The sequence below is a fragment of the Rosa rugosa genome, chromosome 7 (assembly GCF_958449725.1).
Source record: "Rosa rugosa chromosome 7, drRosRugo1.1, whole genome shotgun sequence".
Lineage (NCBI taxonomy): Eukaryota > Viridiplantae > Streptophyta > Magnoliopsida > Rosales > Rosaceae > Rosa > Rosa rugosa.
In genome coordinates, this window is record NC_084826.1 from 4230581 (window position 1) to 4252416 (window position 21836).

The window sequence follows — 21836 nt, forward strand, 5'->3', positions numbered from 1 at the left end:
TAAAACCAGTCTTCGTTTCTTCAAAGCCCAAAAAAACAAAAAACGCACATCTTTTCTTTCTCTCGGACCAAAAACTCCAGAAAATAACCAGAAGAATCCCAAAAGAGAGAAAGAAGAAGATGCATTCTTTTGGGTACAGAGCCAATGCTTTGCTCACCTTCGCGGTCACAATTCTCGCCCTCATGTGCGCCATGGCCTCCATGTCTGACAATTTCAACACCCCATCTCCCACTTCTCAAGTCCAGGTCTTTTTTTTTTTTTTTTTTTTTTCTGGGTAGATCTAGGATTCAAAGATTGTGAATTTGAAATACCCAGTTGGGTTTTTGGTTCTGATTTTGATTGTTTTGTTTGTTTAGGTGCTGAATATCAATTGGTTTCAGAAGCAACCAAATGGGAACGACGAGGTAAATTTCGGGTCTTTTTTTTTTTTTGTTGGTTTTTGTTTTGGTGGAGTGTGTGTGTAAATTAGTCTGAATGTGATTTCAATTTGGTGTTGGGTTAAATGGGTTTTCGATTTTGATTGGTTTAGTCTCATCAAGTTATTAGTTGTCTGTTCTGAATTGAGTTTAAAGGTTGAAACTTTGAGGTTTATTATCTATGGGAATGGTGGTTTTGGGGTATATTTGCAACAATCTCTATGTTTTAATCCAGGTGTTGGAGGAAAAATGTAGAATTTCAGTGCATATTTTGGTTTCCGTGAGCTGTACATAACGTATACTATGTGAATATTAGGCTCCCTTTTGCTATACATGGGTGTGAGCTCATTGGCTGTCGACTTATTAAGTACTAAGATCACTGGCCTACGGCCGTGTGGTGAAGTGGATATTTCTCCTCAGCTCAAAGGACATCCGTGGTTTGACTATGATAGGTGGTAGTTTTTTGTTTCGAGATTAGGGACGGATATAAGAGAACAGAAAAGGGTTGCAACAATTTTCAGTTTATTAGGTTTCATGATTTTTAAATGCAAGATAGAATATTAACTTCTCGTCTTGATTCCTAATACAGTAGTTTCCTTACCTGCGGTTGGCTAGAATTTTAAATTGGAGGCATATATTTGTTTTAATAGTGTTCGAATAACTATTGAAACTCCTTTTTGTTGCTGGAGTGGGGAGTCTGGTGATTTGGTGCAGGTGTTGAGCACTCACAGATAATTACATCATGATCTGAAATGACAATTTTCACTCAATGAGTTACCAATTGAAAAATAGGTAAAAGGAAAGAAGAAGGTATTCAGTAGAGGTCTAGGTCACAACAAAGTTGATGTTTGGAGTAGTACAACTGCTCCAGAGATTCATGGACTGCTGTCCCATCTACACACTTAGGATTATCAACTTTAGATTTCCTTTGTTGACTTATAGAGGCCATGGAAGATAGGTGATTGAGATTTAAAATTGTTTGTATGGAACAAAGCGACAATTTGATATGAACTAATGGTTTTCACTGTATGCAGGTCAGCATGACACTGAATATATCAGCAGACTTGCAGTCATTGTTTACATGGAACACAAAGCAGGTTGACTACTCTGTGTGTATTAGCTGGATTTCGTTGCAACCTATACTGTTTCATGTTTGTGTTTTAAGTAGTATTGGGTACATAAGTGGGTTTTTTCAGAATACTCTATGAGGGAGTTGGTGATAATCTTGGTCTGAAGAGTAATAGTAAATATCATGCACCAGACTAGAAAAACAAGAGTCAAGTAACTACTTTCAGTTCTATCAAGAAGCTGTCTTTGTTTTCACCTACATTGTTTAATGTGTGTGCTTCAAGTAGTCTTGGGTACACGAGTGGGTTCTCAAGAATACACTATGAGGGAGTCAATGTTAGCTGGATTTTGTTGTTACCTACATTGTTTAATTTGCGATTTAGTAATGGGTAGTACAAGAACCCTGAGGTATCAGTGACAATCATGGTCTAAAGAGTAACTATTACTCATCATGCACAAGACTAAAAAACCAAGACTAAAGTAACTAGTTTAATTTCTATTGAGAAGCTGTCTTTGCTATCTTATGCTTTACTGCATTGTTATTGAAGTGTCTAGTGTAATTGAAGTTATGAAATCACACTAAGAGCAATGCAAACTCTGTACAAGAACCCTGAGGTATCAGTGACAATCATGGTCTAAAGAGTAACTATTACTCATCATGCACAAGACTAAAAAACCAAGACTAAAGTAACTAGTTTAATTTCTATTGAGAAGCTGTCTTTGCTATCTTATGCTTTACTGCATTGTTATTGAAGTGTCTAGTGTAATTGAAGTTATGAAATCACACTAAGAGCAATGCAAACTCTGTTCTGATTTTGTAGCCGGTTTATGTCATGTAGTTGTGTCACATAAATTTGAAGCTGATCCCTTTCTTGTTGTCTTGCAATCTGTGATAGGTTTTTGTTTTTCTAGCTGCTGAGTATGAAACCCCGAAGAACGCATTGAATCAGGTAAGCTATGGATAGCGATGAACATGTGCTTTTGAGTTATCTTTCTTCCATTTGTATTTCTGGTTATATATGTTTTGATGTTGATCTTTTTGGTCATTCCTTAGATACACATATCCACTCTATCCTTTAATTTCTTGTGGGCGCTGTTACCTTTATATTATATCCTAATTTCTTTATAAAGTCTTGCTGAAAATGTAGTGCTATTTTACAGGTCTCTCTTTGGGATGGTATCATACCTTCCCAAGAGCATGCCAAGTTTTGGATTCATACTTCAAACAAATACCGCTTTGTTGATCAGGTATGGTATCTTCATGGACTAGCTCTTTTCATTCCTCACATTTGTTGCTTAGCTTTCCAATGCAGTTTCTTGATAAATTGAAGATTGTTCATAATTTTGTTCCTTGTGCAGGGAAGCAATCTCCGAGGTAAAGAATTCAACTTGACATTGCACTGGCATGTCATGCCCAAGACGGGAAAAATGTTTGCTGACAAGATGGTCATGTCTGGATATCGCTTGCCACAAGAATATAGATGAGGGTGTCCTGTGTATCTTGTTGTTTATGTAGCTTTAGCCTCTTTAACAAGGGGATATAAAAAAGGTCATTTAAATTATAGACTTAGAAACAGGGAAGAGTTGCTTCTGATAAGAAAACAAAAACAGAGAGGGAATTTTTCTTGTATTTTTGGATTCACTGAACATGTTAATTATGAGAGATCTGGTCTTTAAGCTTGCTAGCTAGCTGTTTCTTGCTTCTCCTCAAACTTGCTTCCTTTTATTTTATCGTCTTTGGATATTTCCTTTTGTTTGTTTGATTGAAAATATAACTGGAGTTCCAGATTGTGGAATCGATACTATTGATCTTCACTAGAAGAGTATGGCAGAGTTTACTAAAAAGATGAATAAGTTTCGTAACCGCCGAACACTCTCCTAATTAAATAGGAGAGGTTCCAAAGGGACTGCCTAGTTGGAATGATAAGGTTTCTCCTCACCTGAACGGGAAAACCAACTTGTTTAGGAATCCTAAAAAATTTGGGAAAACCAATGCTCTGCTTTATATATTCCTAGTACAAATTGGTTTTCCTAATCCAGATATAAGTCAGAGTGCTTTTTTAGTCTCCAAATCTCTGCCTGAAAGTTTGGTTCTAGTTAGCGAATTAATTAAACGTCTAAAGATGGAGAGTTCTAGTTCAAGAGGACGAGAAACATCAGACAATCTGAAACCAATTGTGTTGGCTCTCAAAGCTCCGAAGAGGACCTACAGCGACGATACCACGAAGGGCCAGAAAAGACAGAAACAACAAGAACATGAAAAGGAGGAGACAGGAAAGAGAAAATGTGAAGCGACAACACAAGACCAGCATGATGAAGAGCAGAAGATAAAGAGAAATAAGAATACTGATGAGCAAGAAGAAGCTGTAGATACTGCCCAAGAATGTGAGATAAAGAAAAGAAAGAGAGATCAAGAAGAAACCATAGCACTCTCACTAGAAGAGGAGGAAAGACTAGCAGTGTTACTTGAAAAGAAGAAGAAAAGGAAGAGAGAAGACGAAGAAACCTTAGCACCCTTACTCGAAAAGAAGAAGATGCAGAAAGAACAAGAAGCAGCAGCACTATTAATATTGAAAAACGAAAAGAAGAGGAGGCAGGAAAAAAAGCGAGAAGCAGCAGAAGACCTTGAAAAGAATAAAAGAAAGAGAAAACAAGAAGAAACCCAAGCACTCTTACTCGAAAATAATAAAAAGAGGCAGAAAGAACAAGAAGAGGAACTAGTAGAAAAAGAAAAAAAGAAAAATACACGGAAAGAAGAACAAGAAGCAGCAGCACAAGACCTTGAAAACAAAAGGACGAAAAGAAAGAGAGAACAAAAACTCTTACTTGAAAGGAAGAACAATAGGCGGCAAGAGGCGGCTTCTATCCCTGACATAGATGCCACAACTTCTGAAAATCTAGCAATACTTGATAGAAGATCAAAACCTGAAGTACCTGAGGTCCGGGTATTGGAGAAAAATTCTTCTTCTTCTACAAGAGAAGAGACCCTTCAGGGACACAAAAAAAGAAAGAGTGGTGCTATGATGGTAGAGGATAAGAAAATTGTTAAGAAAAAAAGAAGCTATAGGAGAAAAAACTTGGTAAAAGGCTCAGCAAATCATAATGACCATGAAGATCACGTAAAAAACTTTGTTCTTTACGACATCCCTGGTCCAATCCCTAACTTGGAAGAATTGTTGAGGGAATTCAACTCTAATGATCAACTTTTCCGCAATTTCTTTGTAGGGGTGCCTGAGACGTGACTAACAGTTTTACTAGTGCATCTTATATAGAGTTGAATTAGAACTTTCTCTAAGAAAAAAATATGTATGTATGTTTATTGTATACTTCAGAGTACGGGATATAAAAAATTCTTCTAGGATCCACTATCGATTATAGATAAGAAAAATAGGACAAGTACTTGCATGTATAGGACACTTTGCAAGTTTTCTATGGAAGCATTTTAACTATATGTAAGCAGCTTTGAGGCTCTTTGACCTGTATAATTAGATGAAGTTTTCAACTTTAATAGACAATTATAAGGGGATATGATGGTGAAGGGGTTTGGTCGGGCTATCATCACATAATCACAAGCATCTTGAAATTGTAGGTTATAACATTTAGCAGTAGATGATAAATATGCAGAATCAAGACTCACATCCAAAGTTGTATATTTCAATGATACTAGAAACCATTCATTTGCTGTTCAACTTTGATATCCAAATGCATGTAAATCACTATCAGCTGTATTTTACCTATGAATGTAACCTTACAGGCCTGAGAGTTAATGAATTCCAGGAAGTTAATACTGTAAAATCTATTATAACTATTAAGGATACCAGAAATTAATAAAACTAGTTAGAGCACAAGAAAATAAGAACATGTGATTTCGACCTGAATGCAATTTTTTTGCTAGGAAATCATAGTCTCACATAATTTTTTTTTTTTTTGGAAATTATTCCGAGATTGATTTTTACGAAATTAAAAAAGCAACATCTTTTGAAATACATAGATACGCTTGCATGAACATATTTAGCTTCTCTTATCACGAGCATCATTAGCCTCACAGTTGTTTGCTTGTTGCCTCATTTAAATAGCGTGAGCATATTAACTTTGCTTTTTATAGACATCATTAGTCTCACTTACACGAACGTGAACGCTATTACTTTAAATGAATTAAATTACATCAATTTTAAGACAAATCTTATATTCTCTCCAAAAAAAAAAAAAACACAAAATCAAATCTTATAGCAATGCGTATAAAGATCGAGTCTTGAATATGCATGCTGTTTTGGTTTCATTCTCAATTCACTTTAGGGCTAGGGTGCCAAACAAAGTTTCATACCCATATTCTACAACATTGGTTGACCAGTTGACAGAACTTGCATCAACCAGAATTTTTTAAAAAAAAAAAAAAAAAAAAAAACCCTGAAAAAATAGACTGATGCTCCTGGTCAAAACTCAAAGTTCAGAGCTTGAGAGAGAAAGAGTAAGCACTTTTTCCAAGAGTGATCTTTTGGGTAATGGCATGGCCATCCTCTCTTCCTTTCAAACCTTCACTCTCTCCCTAACACTCCTCTCCATCTTCCTCTTCTTCCTCCTCCTCCTCACTCCCCCAACTCCCACTTCCCCAAACTACCCCTCCCCTTTCCCCCTAACCCCCCACAGGTCCCTCCTCCAAACTTCCTCCTCCTCCAATGGCCTCTTCAACTACCTCTGCCTCTTCCCCCAAAACCCTAGCCTCTCTCTCTCCTCCCTCTCTCTCATCCTCCTCCTCCTCTTCTACCTCCTCATCAAAACCGCCCAGGACCACTTCTCCCTCGTCACCACCAAGCTCACCTTCGCCCTCAACCTGACGCCCTCCATGGCCGCCGTCACCCTCCTCGCCCTCGGCAACGGCGCCCCCGACGTCTTCGCCTCCCTCGCCGCCGTCCGCCGCGGAAACTACCGCACCGGCTTCGGCGCCATCCTCTCCGCCGGCACCTTCGTCTCCGCCTTCGTCGTCGGCTTCGTCGCGATCTACGCCGCGCCCTTCTCCCTCACCCCGGCCACGTTCGTCAGGGACGTCATGTTCTACCTGATCTCGGCCACGTTTCTGTTCTACGTGTATCTGAGCGCCGAGATTTATCTGTGGCAGGCGGTGGGGTTCGTCGGGTTTTACTTGTTCTTTGTGGGGTTTGTGTTCTGGATGGACTTGGGGTTGGGCGGAGGAGGAGGAGGAGGAGGAGGAGGAGGGAAGAGGAGCCGGAGTGAGGTGGCGGTGGGTGCTGAGAGTGAAATGCACAAGGGCTTTGTGGAATTGGATTGCGAGATCGGAGAAGTTGAGAAGAGATCAGAGGAGGGGAAGCCGAGTTTCGGGGTCCGGCGAGGTCTGGAAATGGTATGTTTTCAGTTAAATTTCTGTTCTTTCCTTGTGAATTCGGCAAATTCTTAGTGTATTTTGAACAATGTATATCTATGAATTAATGTAATGGAGTTAGTTTAGTGGAAATGTAGTTTTATATCATGTAACTTGCTAATTAGGTCAGCTACTTGTGGATTTTGTTGTTCTTGTTAGTTTCCTTTTTGAGCTTCAGTTCCTTTATCTTGTAGATACACATAAGAATGACACAGCTCTGCATAAATATAAGTGCGTATAATCCTGAAGATGAGTATTTTGCATTTTGGAATAGTTTTCAACAAGTGTGGGATTACTTGCTCGTTGGTTTGGACTTGAGATGAGTGAAATGCAAGACACTGATGTTTGTAGTACCAATGTAGGAGCATATTTATCTGGCTGAGTAGATGTATGCCAAGGTGTTTTCTATGCTTTACTTTATGTCATTCTCATTGCGATAATGAAATCTGCCCTTGCCTTGTTCCGAAAAACCAAAAAAGAATTTTGGCGAGGAATTGTTTAAGCCTCTGAATTAGTGAAACTTTGGAGATATGAAATGAAGGACATTGAGGTGAGGAGTGGAGAAAGTAGAGAGTTGAATTGAATTATTATTGAATTCTCATGCGGGGAAGTATAAAATAGTATTTTGTAAGGATAACCTGAACGAGAGCATACGTCAAAGTTGCAATATTTGATATCGTTAAATCTCCCGACTTTTGATACAAGTTGTAGAAGCATGTAGTGGAAGAGTTTCCTGGTTATTTCATTATGAAATCTCTTCTGAGCTTATTGAATTGGGATAAAGCATGAATCTTTGTATTCTGATTGAGCTCAGTATGCTGCTATTAAATTTCTATTAGGTAGCTGGTACCTAAAAAGAGCATTATTCAGTACCTTTCTTCTTCTGAAAATTGTACTACTTAGCTCTCTTTTACATATACAATTGTATTCAGTATCTTTCTTCTGGAAATTGCACTACTAATCTGTCTCTATTTCATATACAGGTCTCAAAAGTATGGGAGGTTCCAGTCTCAATTCTTCTGAAGCTGACAATTCCACAGGCTGCCCCGTCGGAATGGAGTAGATTCTACACATCAGCCAATATTGCTCTATGCCCTCTAGCACTTCTATATTCTTGCAACTCGTTCATGGAATTCAATCATCCTGTAGCTTTTCTTCTTTCCAACACCCATCTTCCACTATGGTTTGTTGTATTCTTGGCAAGCTCCTCTCTTGCACTTCTTCATTATATAATAGAGAAAGAGCCCCCCAAAACTGAGCAAATTCCTGTATTGCTTATAGCATTTGTTATGAGTGTCTTTTGGATATCCACTACTGCTGGAGAATTGTTGAACTGCCTTGCTGCACTTGGAGCACTTCTGGAGTTGCCACCAGCACTTCTTGGGCTTACGGTTCTTGCCTGGGGAAATTCTGTGGGGGATCTTGTTGCTGATGTGGCACTTGCCAAGGCAGGCCACCCTGCATTGGCCATGGCAGGGTGCTTTGCCGGGCCAATGTTTAACATGCTTGTAGGCCTTGGAACAGCGTTGGTGATACAGACCTCCAATGTTTATCCGGAAGCATATGAGCTCCAGTTCCATGTGGGTATCGTGATTGCATTTGTGTTCTTGCTTTTGAGCCTGATGGGTTCTCTATTGGTGATCACATGGTGCAGATTCCGGGTGCCTAGGTTCTGGGGGTTCTGTCTTGTTGGTCTCTATGTTATCTTCATGGCAGTTAGCTTACTGATTGCGAAGTTTTCGGGATGATTTATAACCTAATGAAATTTGGTTTATCATCCACAAAATCCAAGCAACTGGGGATGATCTGGAGCTTCTATATCTTATCTCAGCTTGGTGATCATGCTAACTCTGACATGGATTGTGCATATACAATACAAGCATCACTCATTGACGGTTCAAGAAAGAAGCAATCATGGTGCAAGTTCAAGAATTGGCCACCCTTATAGGTAGAATTGTTTTTGTTTCAACATTGAGTAGGTGAAATTTTTTTTAGGCTAGAATTGTTTGGTGATGGGAATATCAATTCGTTGTGATTGGAATATATTTACCGGGCATATTGCATATATGCTTTGGGTAGTGGCAATACCCTTTGGCTCTTGTACTACTTGTAACAGTACCAAATAGCAGTGGCAGTTTACCACCAGATGTCAATTTTTTGTTCTTTATTCTAGCAAAGATTACAGATGCCCCTTAACCTCTTTATAGTTTTGTCTTTCATTAAGGTATTAGGATATCAAAGTGGGGAGTTGGGGTTATATTTTCCTGATTAGAATGCTAATAAATTTGGGATTTGGTGTTTCAATGAAAATTGAAGTGGTCCGTGTGTAGGTTTTATTTCTCTGTTGGGGGATGGTCCAATGGTGTATGAACTGTGTAGTGGTCCATCAGGGTCATGATCAAATATAAGACAAATTTCAGAAGAAAAAAAAAATTGAAGTTACGAACTGGCTTGGATCAACAATGTGGATGTTTTGGTTCATGAAACCAAACTGACTTTTAATAATTTACTTTATAAGAAAGAATGAGCTTCATGACACAAAAGGCCAGTTTGTAAAGAAAAGAACTACCACACTTTTCTTTTATGATGGGATTTTCACAAATCCAAGTTGATGTTATTTCAAAGTGACTATTGGTTCGACTTTCTCATGTATCAAAATTAAACTACGGCCAATTCTTAGGTGCGGGTAGCCGCACCACGTGTACGGTGCGGCTGCCCAATCAAATTTAAGAAATTTTTGTCTTTGTTCCGAAATTGTCTCTAGTTTTTAAATGTGAAATACCCAAAATACCCCCCTGCTAGGGGAATGATTGGCGTGCCGCACCACGTGGCGGTGCGGGTGCCCCACGCAAGAATCACTCTTAAACTACTCATATATGAGTTTCATTGATTTGACTATGAAAACTAATTTGTGGGTAATCAAGTCAGTTCGGTAAAACAATACCCCTATAAAACTGCAATTACGTTCGTCTAATCTATCAATAAGAATTTACAGCCCCGAACATTCCTCAATTCCATATATAACATCCAAAATTGTCTTTCTTGCATTTACTTATAAAGTCGGACGTACAATGTGAAATGATCTCCCCCACCAAGAAAGAGTGGATAGCAGTGAGTGCATTTGTTCTCGAGTCGGGGTCTAATCAGACTTTTTCAGAAAACCCTAAGCAAGGAATTTGTGCCACACCCCTTACGGCAATTGTCAACTTCCATGAAGGGCAAAACCGTCAGAACACAAAATTCCCCCATTCCATAAAAGTTGAAGCTTCTGAGACATGTTAAGTCAGAATCGAACAGTCTCCTTCAGTTTTGTTGCTTCTTTTAGGTTTGTATGCCAACATTAATCATTACTAGAAAAGAAGAAGAAAATAGCAAAAGACCCAAGTTTGTTTTGCAAACCCAAAATTCTGCAAAAAAAATTGGATCTTTTGCCTTACAAAAAATTTCCCAGAACAGAAAAACAATGAAAGTTTCAGTCTTTTTGAAACCCAATACTTCTTAATGCCCAGGTGAATATTTCTTCCAGTTTTTTTAATTTTTTTCTGAAAGAATTTTCTCTCTCTTTTCAGGTTCGAAATCGATTTTGCGTAGCAGAGCATCCCCTGTTTGTGAAAAAGGTACCAAAAAGCAACATACTTTTGTATATATCTCTCTGTTTTAACCTGTCTCTTTGTGTGTTTTGGATTGTTAAATGGGTGATCTTGGTCTGTTGCTATGTAACATTTTGTTTTTGGATATGGGGTTTCGTTCAATATTCGTTTTGTTATTAGTCTGGGATCAAATTCTGGTTTTGCATGATTGAATTATCACATCTCAATCGGGTTGATAGGAATTTTGTACCCTTTTGCGTGTTCCTACTGTTTCATCTTGCTTCATTCTTTGCGTCTTTACTCTTTTTTCTGGGTGGTAGAATAATTTTTACAGTAGAGCAAAAAGTAGAGTGTTTTGTTGGGCAGATATCTATTCGGATAGGACAGGATGATGGGATGTAAATGTTGTTGGTTTGCTGATGATGTTATTATAAGAGATAGCATCTGGTCCCTTAACTGATGAGTTTGGCTGCCGGAAGAGTATGCCTACTCTGCCCAACAGTTGTCTATTTGATGCATCAGACGAGATATTTTAGCAATTCACTGTTCTTTGATCATCTAAAGAGAAAAGAATGAACAAGAAGAAATTCTAAATGACTGTTCAGATTTGATTTTTTCGTTTTTGGTTATAAGATGGACCAAATGGGGTGTGGGATCTGAACCCTGCTTTTGAGTGTAGGGTTAAATGCTCTCATCCACTGGAGCTACAAGCCCTTACTGTTAATTATGTCTTTGTGTAAAAAAGAGATCCTATGATTTTTGAGGAGTATATAGTTTGTTTCTAAAGCATGCGTCTTTCTTGTTGTTTACTTCAATCAGGAACTGGATGGATCAGCAAGGACATGGGCAACCCCAATCGATGGGGATGGTAGGTAGTGGAGGTCAGTTGGCATATGGGACTGCTCCGTATCAGCATACTCAAATGGTAGGGAGTCCAAATCCTGCTACAGTTGGTGCGCCAGTTGGAGGCATTCAATCTAGTAGTCAATCTGCCGGAGCTCAGCTTCAACAGCATCAACTTGCTTATCAGCACATTCACCAGCAGCAGCAGCAACAACTTCAACAACAACTGCAGAGTTTCTGGGCAAATCAGTTTCAAGAGATTGAGAAGGTAACTGATTTCAAGAACCATAGCCTTCCTCTAGCAAGGATCAAGAAGATTATGAAAGCTGATGAGGATGTGAGAATGATATCAGCTGAGGCACCTGTGATCTTTGCAAGGGCATGTGAAATGTTCATCTTGGAGTTGACCTTGCGGTCTTGGAATCACACAGAAGAGAATAAAAGGAGGACACTTCAAAAGAATGACATTGCAGCTGCAATCACGAGGACTGATATCTTTGATTTCTTGGTAGACATCGTGCCGAGAGAGGATCTGAAAGATGAAGTCCTTGCATCCATTCCAAGGGGAACGGTTTCTGTTGGGGCTGCTGATGCACTTCCTCCATACTGCTATATGCCACCTCAGCATGGACCTCAGGTGGGGGCTCCTGGGATGATCATGGGCAAGCCTATGATGGACCCATCTATGTATGGGCAACAGTCTCACCCCTACATGGCTCCGCAAATGTGGCCGCAAGCACCGGAGCAGCAGCAGCAGCAGCAACAGCAACAGTCACCATCTGATCATTAGTGGCTGCAGCATGGAAGTGAAGAAGTGTAAGTTCCTTATGCTTCGAATCTTTTCATTTGCCCGGCTTGTGACTGACAGCCGAGAAAGCAATGTGTTAAAAGAAACTCTGGTTTTGTAATTATAATGCAATTTGTTAACAAGTTGTGGATGAATTGACGATACAGGCTGTGAACTGATATTTCGTCTTCGGTTTAGTTTAAACGAAAATGATTATCACTAGCATAGATATCATTTTCCTTGTTTTAGCTAGTTTTTATTGATGACTTTCATGTGTGATGAGAACATGTATGTTGTAATGGAGTTGACTATTTTTCCATATTTCGGTAGTTGATGCCTTTCTGTTCTTGAGCTTCAATGCCTTTTGTCCTCTGTTGTTGCTTGTCGGATATTCATTTCAGTTGATTAAGTTGCAGTTCACATATGGTGATTCCCCTCATTATTTTAGTTGAGATCACACCTGTGTGAATTGGCCTCAAATAAGTTTCTTATGTAACCCCCTTTCCTTTCTTCTTACAGACACATGACTTATCCCAGCCTCATGTTCATGTTGAATTCAAATAGGAGCTCAGAATAATACTGAACTGCAAACAGTAAAGCTACTCTGCTCTACATAAATGTTGTTTTATGTTCAAGTAAAACGCTTAATCACGGTCACCACCTATCTGAACTTTTCGTTAAGATACTTGATGCCGGTAATGTTTACAGTTTTTTCCTCAACACTTTTGGTCTGTAATCTTACTGTTTCTTTCATCTGTACCCTTTTAACATTTTTCTTTATAACTTGATGGCTTTCGTTAACTCTCTGAATGGTAAAGATTAAATTACAACGTCTTGCAGTCTATGTCTTATAAGACTACAGAAAGATGAAGAGGGTTATGGTCAAATCTTACCCGAGTGTTAACTACTCAGCAACTCATAAGACTCCATTCGCTGGTTATCACTGTCGGAACAGAGAAGGCAACATACTTGCCATGAGCTGAGCCGAAAGTTTTTCCTTTTCCTTTTCCTTTTCTCTCTTAGTATACTAGGATTAAAAAATGGTGGTCAAATTTTAGGCAAATAAAATACTAATGGGAAAGAATCTCAATAACATGTCAACGACTTTTGCTTTTGATCATGGTGATCATCTTCTGGGCCATTTTGAGCCGTCAGTTGAACACGTTTCTCCACATTCCCCAACAGTCTGTTGACATTCTTGCTTGGTCTGCCAAAAGTCTTAAGGTTCTGCCAACCAAGAAGAAAACATCTTTGATTAATCCAGTTCTTTCATTTAGTTTCCTCGAGGTATTGCAGTAGTGCTTGTTAATGGCCTCGTCTTCTTCATCGTCCGGCCGTCGCCTGAAACATGATGTCTTTCTGAATTTTAGAGGTGAGGACACCCGCAAGATTTTTGTCAGCCATCACAGAAAGCAATTGACGCCTTCATGGACTCTGAAGAGCTCATAAAAGGCAATGACATTTTGGAGCTCCTCAATGTGATTCAAGAGTTGAGGCTTTCTGTTGTTGTGCTTTCTGAAAACTATGCTTCTTCGAAGTGGTGCTTAAAAGAACTCGTCCAAATTCTGGATTGCATGGATAGGAAGAAGCAGATAGTGGTGCCCATTTTCTACCGAGTAAATCCCTCTGATATTCGGAGACTAAAGAGGAGCTTTTCAGACGCTTTTATCAAACATCAAGACGATCCTAACTCTGACTTTGAAGAGGTGAAAAGCTGGCAGTTCGCTCTAACAAGAACCTCCAATCTATTTGGCTGGGACTCACGAGATTACAGGTATGTTTAATTTGTTCATGTTTTCAATCAGTTTTGTTTCCTTACTAGGATGTCTATGACATTTAGGTTTAGTTCAGAGTCACTATACTAATTATATTTTCCTAGCTACTGTAGGGATGATGCTAAGCTTATTGAGGACATTGTAGAAGATATTTTTAATAAAATGATCCACATCTCATCAAGTAAAGCCAATGGATTGGTTGGGATCGAGTATCACACTGTTGAAATGGCTTTACTATTATCTCCTGAGCAAGCGGAAGATGTTCGCATTGTGGGAATATGGGGAATGGGCAGTTTAGGCAAGACAACCATTGCTAGAGCTGTTTATGACCAAATTGCATGTCAATTTGAATATATATTGTTGCTTTCTTGAAAATGTTAAGGAAGGATTCCTGAAGCATGGTGCGGTACATATGCAGGAGGAACTTCTATCTAGAATCTTGAAGGAAAAGATGCGAAGTGTAGGCAGTTTGGATAGAGGTTCGAACATGATAATGGAAAGGCTGAGTAGGAAAATAGTTTTCCTTGTTCTTGATGATGTGGATGATTTATTCCAAATTGAAATTTTGCTTGGAAAGCAACATTCATTTGGTGGTGGAAGTAGGATCATTATAACAACTAGAGATGTACAATTACTGGTTGGAGTTGATGCAATATATAGACCCAAGTTTTTCGGCTGATGAAGCTCTTAAACTCTTTATGCAGTATGCCTTCAGAACAAACCAATACACAGAAGACTACTATGATCTGTCAAACCGTGCCATAGAGTATGCTCAAGGTCTGCCTTTGGCACTTAAAGTCTTGGGAGCTTTCCTTGATAGCAAAAGTGTGCGCGAATGGAAAGATGTGTTGAAGAAAATCAAGAAAACTCCACACATGGGAGTTCAGGACAAGCTTTGATGGACTAGATGAGTCTGAGAAGAACATATTTCTGGATATTGCATGTTTCTTTAAAGGAATGAACAAAGACTATGCAACAGAAATTCTGGACAGTTGTGGCTTTTTTCCCATCAGTGGATTACGAGTTCTTGTTGATAGATCTCTTGTAACTATTTCAAATCACAATAAGCTCGACATGCATGATTTGCTGCAGGAAATGGGTTGGGAAATTGTCCGCCAAGAGTCTATTAAAGAGCCTGGTAGACGCAGTAGGTTGTGGAGTTATAAAGATATCGACTATATGTTAACTCAAAATATGGTTAGATATATTTATGACCTTACTTTTTCATATGTAATATTTAGTAGAAAGCTTCAACTTTTATTAAAATCTAATTCATGGACACATATGTTTACTTGTTAATCTCAATTATTGTTATGGGTATTTGCAGGCTACGGAAGCAGTGGAAAGCATATGCCTTGATTTGCCGAACTCAAAAGAGGTATACTTAAATGCTGAAGCTTTTGTTAGAATGAAAAAATTAAGGCTGCTCAAAGTCCGTTACAACCTCTACATAGACTCTGACGAGGAAGTTCTTTCATGTGAGGATTTATGCCATCCAAGTGATGATTGTAAACAACAACTTACTGGGGACTTAAAGTGTCTTTCTCATGAGTTGAGGTGTCTCCTCTGGCAGAAATGCCCCCTAAGGTCTTTGCCATCCAATTTTCAACCGACGAATCTTGTTCACCTTGACATGCCTTATAGTCACATTCAGATACTCTGGGAAGGAGCAAAGGTACATTCATTATTTGTTCCATTTTGTTTCTTCCATTAAATGGTGAGTACTCACTACTCAGATACCTTATCATATAATGCAATTTTTCCTGGTTCTTTTGACAGTCTTTGAAAAACTTGAAATTTATCGATTTAAGTCACTCTCGCCACCTTGAGAAAATCCCTGACTTGACCAAGGCGACAAATCTGGAGGAACTAATTCTTGAAGGTTGTTTAAGTTGATCTGAGGTTCATCCATCCACATTAGCTCTTGAAAACCTTGTTTTGTTAAGTCTAAAGCAGTGCAAACAACTTAAGATTCTTCCAAGCCCCATTCATATGAAATCACTTAAGACCTTAATCTTTCTGGCTGCTCAAATCTTGAGAAGTTTCCAGAGATTTCAGACGTTATGAAGGAGCTATCGGAGCTTTATTTAGATGAGACTGCAATTAAGGAAGTTCCCACATCAATTGAAAATCTTAAGGGACTTGTTAATTTGAACCTGAAAGGTTGCAGATATCTTGAGAATCTTCCAAGCAGCATTTGTCAACTCAAGTCCCTTAGATATGTTACTCTTTCTGGCTGTTCGAAGTTTGAGCTGTTTCCAGCAATTGTAGAAGATATGGGAGGATTAAGAGAGCTACATTTGGATGGAACATCTATCAAAGAGCTTTCCCCAACAATGAATCAACTTCATCATTTGACAGTTCTCAAATTGGAAGGGTGCAAGAGACTGAAATCAATTCCAGAGCTTTCATCAAGTATAAATTTCATAGATGCGCATAATTGTACATCTTTGGAAACAGTTTCGTCACCAAAGCCACCTTATACGAATCTTTGCTTCATATTTTCTAATTGCCTCCAGCTGGTAAATAATCCATTTAGAGATGTGGTGGAAACTCATTTAAATTATCAGGTTCCTCTCTCTCTTCTCTTTCTTTCAGACACACAAACATGGAGTGACAGATGCACAAACACGTATAACACACAAAGTTATAAAGTTAACTGTTTTATTTTTTATATTTTTTATTTGTTGTGTAGGGCAATTATATGCGACCTCTTTCCTTTTCTATGTCTCTTCCTGGAAGTGAAATTCCAGAGTGGTTCAATCATCAGTCTATAGGGTCTTCAATAACTGTGAAACTACCACTAAATTTGTTTGATAATAAGTTTTTGGGCTTTGGTATATGCGGTATTACTAGTTTCAAGGGTTCTCATTATGCATCTAGACTATCAGCTCAATGTTTTTGCATCTGATGATGACCAAGGTGAACTATCTTCATCGGAAATAATTGATGGCACTGAACCCTGTTGATTCCAACTCAGAACATGGTTTCCTCTCTGGTTCAAGTGTTAACCAATGACCATCTCTGGTGGGTGTCTGTATCTCCTTCATCTTATGTCTTTTGTATGCTCACTAGTTCTCTTTTTGTTTACACCTTGATAAGCTTGCAATTGATAGCTGTTTTCATTACCTCTTAGTTGAAAACTGAGTCAAATGGAGGGTGCCAACACTTTCAAAAGAACCTGCTGTATGCTGAACGAAACAAGATGGAAAAAAAGGCTCCTGGCTCAGGTATTTGAAGGAAGTTGTCTTTTTTACTTTTAACCAACAAAAGACGGTACTTACAGCTAAGGTCATTCTTATTACACAATCCATCTGACTGAATGATGGATTGAATAATGAGCTCTTTTAAGTAGTATTTTCACTTTGGCTGAACCTTGACTCTCTGATAGAATGACCTGCAGACCTTTTGATTGACTTTCACTTATTATCATTAGCTCCATGGATTTCTAGACTAGTGTAATTGTATACTCATATTAACTGTAAGTCTAGCTGTTTTTTCAATCATAGGGTACAATTTATATGACACTGGTATAGTCTCTTTCTTTGATAGTATGTAAATTCAGTTGGAGAACTTGTAGTATATAGCCTGCAATTTTTCTTACTAACTTTTTTTTGGGTGCACCTCATTATCTCTCTCGCCTAATTACTTAGACCATATTAGTCCCCCCCCTGAAATGCTGTTTTTCTCTTTCTGAGACTGACGGGATTATAGAGGGCATTTTGAAGAATTTATGACAACTAGAAAGTATTCTCTCTCTTTTTTTTGGGTCAAAAACTAGAAAGTATTCAGCTTCAGCATCGTCTGCTTTATTATGATGAAGACTACTTTAAATGCTTTCCTGTGATTTTGCTTAGTTTACAAGTACTGTCTGCAGGGATAGAGATGAATAGTGATATACAGTATGCTTGGTCGCTAGTTATAGCTCACGTTAGAGCTCGAACCTCTGTTGCCTACAACTCCAAGTTACAAGTTTTATTAAGCCAAATTCAGAAATTCTTAAATGCTCATAGATTTGGTTTCTTTTCTTTACCAATCCGCATGGTTTCCATGTGTTAGTCACATGATTTCTGCGTGTGAGCTACAACTGCTGTCCTCTAAAACTCTTGAGTTACAAGTTTCATTTATAAAGCCAAATTCAGAAATTCTTAAATGCTCATAGATCTTTTCTCTTTTGTTTACCAATCCGCATATTTTTTACGTGTTAGCTACATGATTTCTGCGTGTGAGCTACGACCTCTGTCCTGCAAAACTCTAAGTTACAAGTTTTATATACCCAAATTCGGAAATTCGTAGATGCTGATAGATTCAGCGTCTTTTCTTTACCAACCTGCATGATTTCTATGTGTTTAGCTAAATGATTTCTGTGTGTGAACTAAGACCTTGTCCTGTAAAAATCCAAGTTACAAGTTTTATGAAGCCAAATTCAGAAATTTGTAAATGCTGATAGATTCACTTTCTTTCTCTACCGACCTTCATGGTTTCCAAGTGTGAGCTACACGATTTCTGCGTGTGAATTAAGACCTCTGTCCTGTAAAAATCCAAGTTACAAGTTTTATGCAGCCAAATCCAGAAATTCGTAAATGCTGATAGATTCGGTCTCTTTTCTTTACCAACCTGCATGATTTCCATGAGTAGCTACATGATCATTTCTGCGTGTGAACTACGACCTTTGTGCTGTAAAAATCCAAGTTACAAGTTTTATGAAGCCAAATTCAGAAATTCGTAAATGCTGATAGATTCGGTCTCTTTTCTTTACCAACCTGCATGATTTCCATGTGAACTACGACCTTTGTGCTGTAAAAATCCAAGTTACAAGTTTTATGAAGCCAAATTCAGAAATTCGTAAATGCTGATAGATTTGGTCTCTTTTCTTTACCAACCTGCATGATTTCCATGTGTAGCTACATGATCATTTCTGCGTGTGAACTACGACCTTTGTGCTGTAAAAATCTAAGTTACAAGTTTTATGAAGCCAAATTCAGAAATTCGTAAATGCTAATAGTTCCCTCTCTTTTCTTTACCAACCTGCATGGTTTCCATGTGTGAGCTACACTATTTCTGCGTGTGAGCTACGCGATTTCTGACTGAGTGCTGCATGCTTTCCGCGTGTGTGGTGGACATAGCCGAGTGTCCTGAAATAAGCCTACAAATAAAGCCATTGTTTCATCCTTGCCTGTCACATACAGCTTGAAATCAGCACTATCCAAGGCCAAATGCAATTACTACTTTTTCTGCATTGGTTTTTCTAGGTCATGGCTTCAAGAGGTGATGAAGATGATGACAAGGATGATGATGGATATCTCCTAATATAGGTGTTTGAAGAAACACATCGGATTAGTGAAAACTTACCAGGAAAATTCCCCTCCTGCATACACCAAGGTATATATGATTAATTAAAAAAAAAAAAAATTCTTCTTAAAATTGTTTGATTGTGGAGTTTAGTGTTAAATTACTTTGTTTGCTTTGATGGGAGCGAATTTTTTTTTCTTGTAATGTGATCTCTCAAAATTGAACGTTTTCTATATCAGAGAAGTTCAGTCATTGATCCAGTCTTTACATAGTAGATTCATGAATCATGACAACAATTTGGCTTTCAATTTGAGTGTGCTATATTAATATGTACCTTATGATTTTTCTTATATTCGTTGTAGCGACTGTAGAAACCGTAGTTGGGTTATGCAACGATGCACGGAAGGGATCAGATTTAACCAAAGCCAGGCATTGGATCCAAAGATAGAACGCGCTGGATCTGGAAATAAAGCTGTAGCATCAACATACATATTTGTCTTTGGAGTTCCTTGTAATCATTTTCAGATTGTATGTTATTGCAAAAAGTTCAATAAGGCATCTTTGGTTTCAGAAAAGTTCCCCTTTTCAATTTTTTCCCCTTAATTTTTCATTATAATCAAAGGTTGCATCAGAAATGAATTCGAACTCTGAACTAATTCGACTTTGCTGCAAATGAAGCTAAAATTAATGGAAAATGAGCACAATCTCTCTATATTCAGACCTTTTCCAGCACAGATATATGCATAGTGAACTAAATGGTGAGTGACAACATCAAAGAGAGAAGTAGTCTGCAATACTTGTTCTGTCTACAAGTCGACTATGCCATTTTAGTACTGGAACTCTATGCATCCAGATTAACTATTCATTACATCAAAGTCTAGAATGTAGAGGACTACTCCTTGAGAGAAACCATGAGATCTTGTCCCATCCTTTCCCGCCGGTACATTGTCACGACGATTGATGATGAAGTCTTGCTTGTTCTTGAGAGCCTAGTTGATGTTGTTGTTGACGGTGTCAAAGGTTAAGCATCAAATCCCTGTTTCTGACAAAGAACATGACTAATATTAGTCAAAAATTCAGAATGGATAGAAATCCAAAATAAAATAAAAAACAATCCAAACATTAAACAGATAATAATCCAATCTAAAATAGAAAACAATCTACAATAAGCTCTATATGTAACAAAAGTTGAAAATTAAAAACTTAATAAGGAGAAGAATTTCGTGTACTAATAGATAATGGCGTGAAACTTGAAATATTACACTAAAAAAAAATTCTTCCTTACCATAGAAAATCTCTAGTTTTTCTACCTTCTTGTACAACATACTCATTGAACGCATCTACAACAATAGGATTAAGAATCAACCGAAGACTAAACTCAAATCAAACGGCTAAAAATGAGTTTAACATCTACTTTGAACAATGTGGTACAAAAAAATCCGACCATCTCATGATAGTTAAGCTGTACCTCTGTCACACCTCCACATATTCTCTCTGCCTGTATATTCACGGCTCCTCTGTCAGTGACTAACACCAACCCAAAGCAAATGCACATACTCTGAGAAATCCTCGCTGCATGACGCCGTTTCAGACCATCTCCGACAACTCTCCGATGGCTTTATCCGGCGCCCCTAGGTAAATCCGCACACATTTACTCTTAACCATTTTGCATACAAAAATGCACATTATGCACACCACGTACAGTTGAAATCTTTTACATAACTGCTTTCAATTACTCGTACACTGATTTTGGGAGCCATATCGGCAATTTCATGTAGCTTAATCACTATGTACGTGTCTGTTTTGTATAAATTTGTTATCTTTTTTATTTATTTGTTGGATTATGATGCTGTAAATATATTGTTATGTTTGCATATTGATGCTGTGTTTATATATATATATATATATATGTGTATGTGTGTGTGTGTGTGTGTGTGTGAATTCCTTGTACTATTTGGATTGGGATTCTGTGACCATGGAATTGATGGCGGCTAAGAAATTAATTTGAACTCTGAACTAATTCGACTTGCTGCAAATGAAGCTAAAATTAATGGAGAACGAGCACAATCTCTTTATATTCAGACCTTTTCCAGCACACATATATGCATAGTGAACTAAATGGTGAGTGACAATATAAAAGAGAGAAGTAATCTGCAATACTCGCTCTGTCTACAAGTCAACTATGGCATTTTAGCACTGGAACTCTTTGCTTCCTGATTAACCAAAAGATATTCAGTACATAGTAGCTAGCCTACAATATAGAGGAGTAATCCTTGGGAGCAACCACGAGACCATGTCCCATCCTTGCCCGCCGATACACTGTCATGACAATTGTTGATGAACTCTTGCTTGTTCTCGAGAGCCTAGTTGATGTTGTTGCCGGAGTCAATCTCAAGCTAGCATAACATCCCTTTTCCCACAAAGAACATGACTAATATTAGTCAAAAATAGATAGAAATCCAAAAATATATAATAATTCAATCTAAAATAGAAATCAATCGAAATATTAAATCACCAGTCGTCATAGAGATGTAACAGGAGTTGAAAATAAAAAACTTGTTAAGGAAAAGACTCTCGTGTATCTACATGGAACTCGGGATATCATAATCGAAATGAAATGCTCTCTAACTGTAGAAATTTTCGGGTTTTTCTACCTGTTTATATTTTATAGGGAAAATTTCACAAATG

At 38.1% G+C, this 21836-nt stretch overlaps 4 protein-coding genes and 1 pseudogene across 8 annotated transcripts; all 5 read left to right on the forward strand.

The window, feature by feature from the left end:
* LOC133723615 (signal peptidase complex subunit 3B) lies at positions 1 to 3169 on the forward strand. The gene is made up of 6 exons (XM_062150504.1): positions 1 to 245; positions 357 to 404; positions 1451 to 1513; positions 2381 to 2434; positions 2646 to 2732; positions 2844 to 3169. The coding sequence occupies exons 1-6, from the start codon at positions 120 to 122 to the stop codon at positions 2967 to 2969; spliced, it is 504 nt and encodes a 167-aa protein (XP_062006488.1). The 5' UTR covers positions 1 to 119; the 3' UTR covers positions 2970 to 3169.
* A 438-nt stretch (positions 3170 to 3607) lies between these two features.
* On the forward strand, positions 3608 to 4719 carry LOC133722684 (uncharacterized). Its single transcript, XM_062149555.1, has 2 exons — positions 3608 to 4077; positions 4710 to 4719. The coding sequence occupies exons 1-2, from the start codon at positions 3608 to 3610 to the stop codon at positions 4717 to 4719; spliced, it is 480 nt and encodes a 159-aa protein (XP_062005539.1).
* A 1211-nt stretch (positions 4720 to 5930) lies between these two features.
* LOC133721769 (cation/calcium exchanger 5) lies at positions 5931 to 9028 on the forward strand. The gene is made up of 2 exons (XM_062148488.1): positions 5931 to 6843; positions 7845 to 9028. The coding sequence occupies exons 1-2, from the start codon at positions 5992 to 5994 to the stop codon at positions 8607 to 8609; spliced, it is 1617 nt and encodes a 538-aa protein (XP_062004472.1). The 5' UTR covers positions 5931 to 5991; the 3' UTR covers positions 8610 to 9028.
* Positions 9029 to 10077: 1049 nt separating this feature from the next.
* On the forward strand, positions 10078 to 12882 carry LOC133723559 (nuclear transcription factor Y subunit C-9). 5 transcript variants are annotated; one of them, XM_062150409.1, is made up of 4 exons: positions 10078 to 10186; positions 10431 to 10478; positions 11271 to 12110; positions 12601 to 12882. In XM_062150409.1, the coding sequence occupies exon 3, from the start codon at positions 11278 to 11280 to the stop codon at positions 12082 to 12084; it is 807 nt and encodes a 268-aa protein (XP_062006393.1). In that variant the 5' UTR covers positions 10078 to 10186; positions 10431 to 10478; positions 11271 to 11277; the 3' UTR covers positions 12085 to 12110; positions 12601 to 12882. The 5 variants fall into 5 exon arrangements, with proteins under 5 accessions (XP_062006393.1, XP_062006395.1, XP_062006392.1 ...); XM_062150411.1 differs by lacking the exon at positions 10078 to 10186 and adding an exon at positions 10232 to 10326; XM_062150408.1 differs by lacking the exons at positions 10078 to 10186; positions 10431 to 10478 and adding an exon at positions 10929 to 11098.
* A 151-nt stretch (positions 12883 to 13033) lies between these two features.
* LOC133723558 (disease resistance protein RUN1-like) lies at positions 13034 to 19796 on the forward strand (annotated as a pseudogene).
* Positions 19797 to 21836: the final 2040 nt, after the last annotated feature.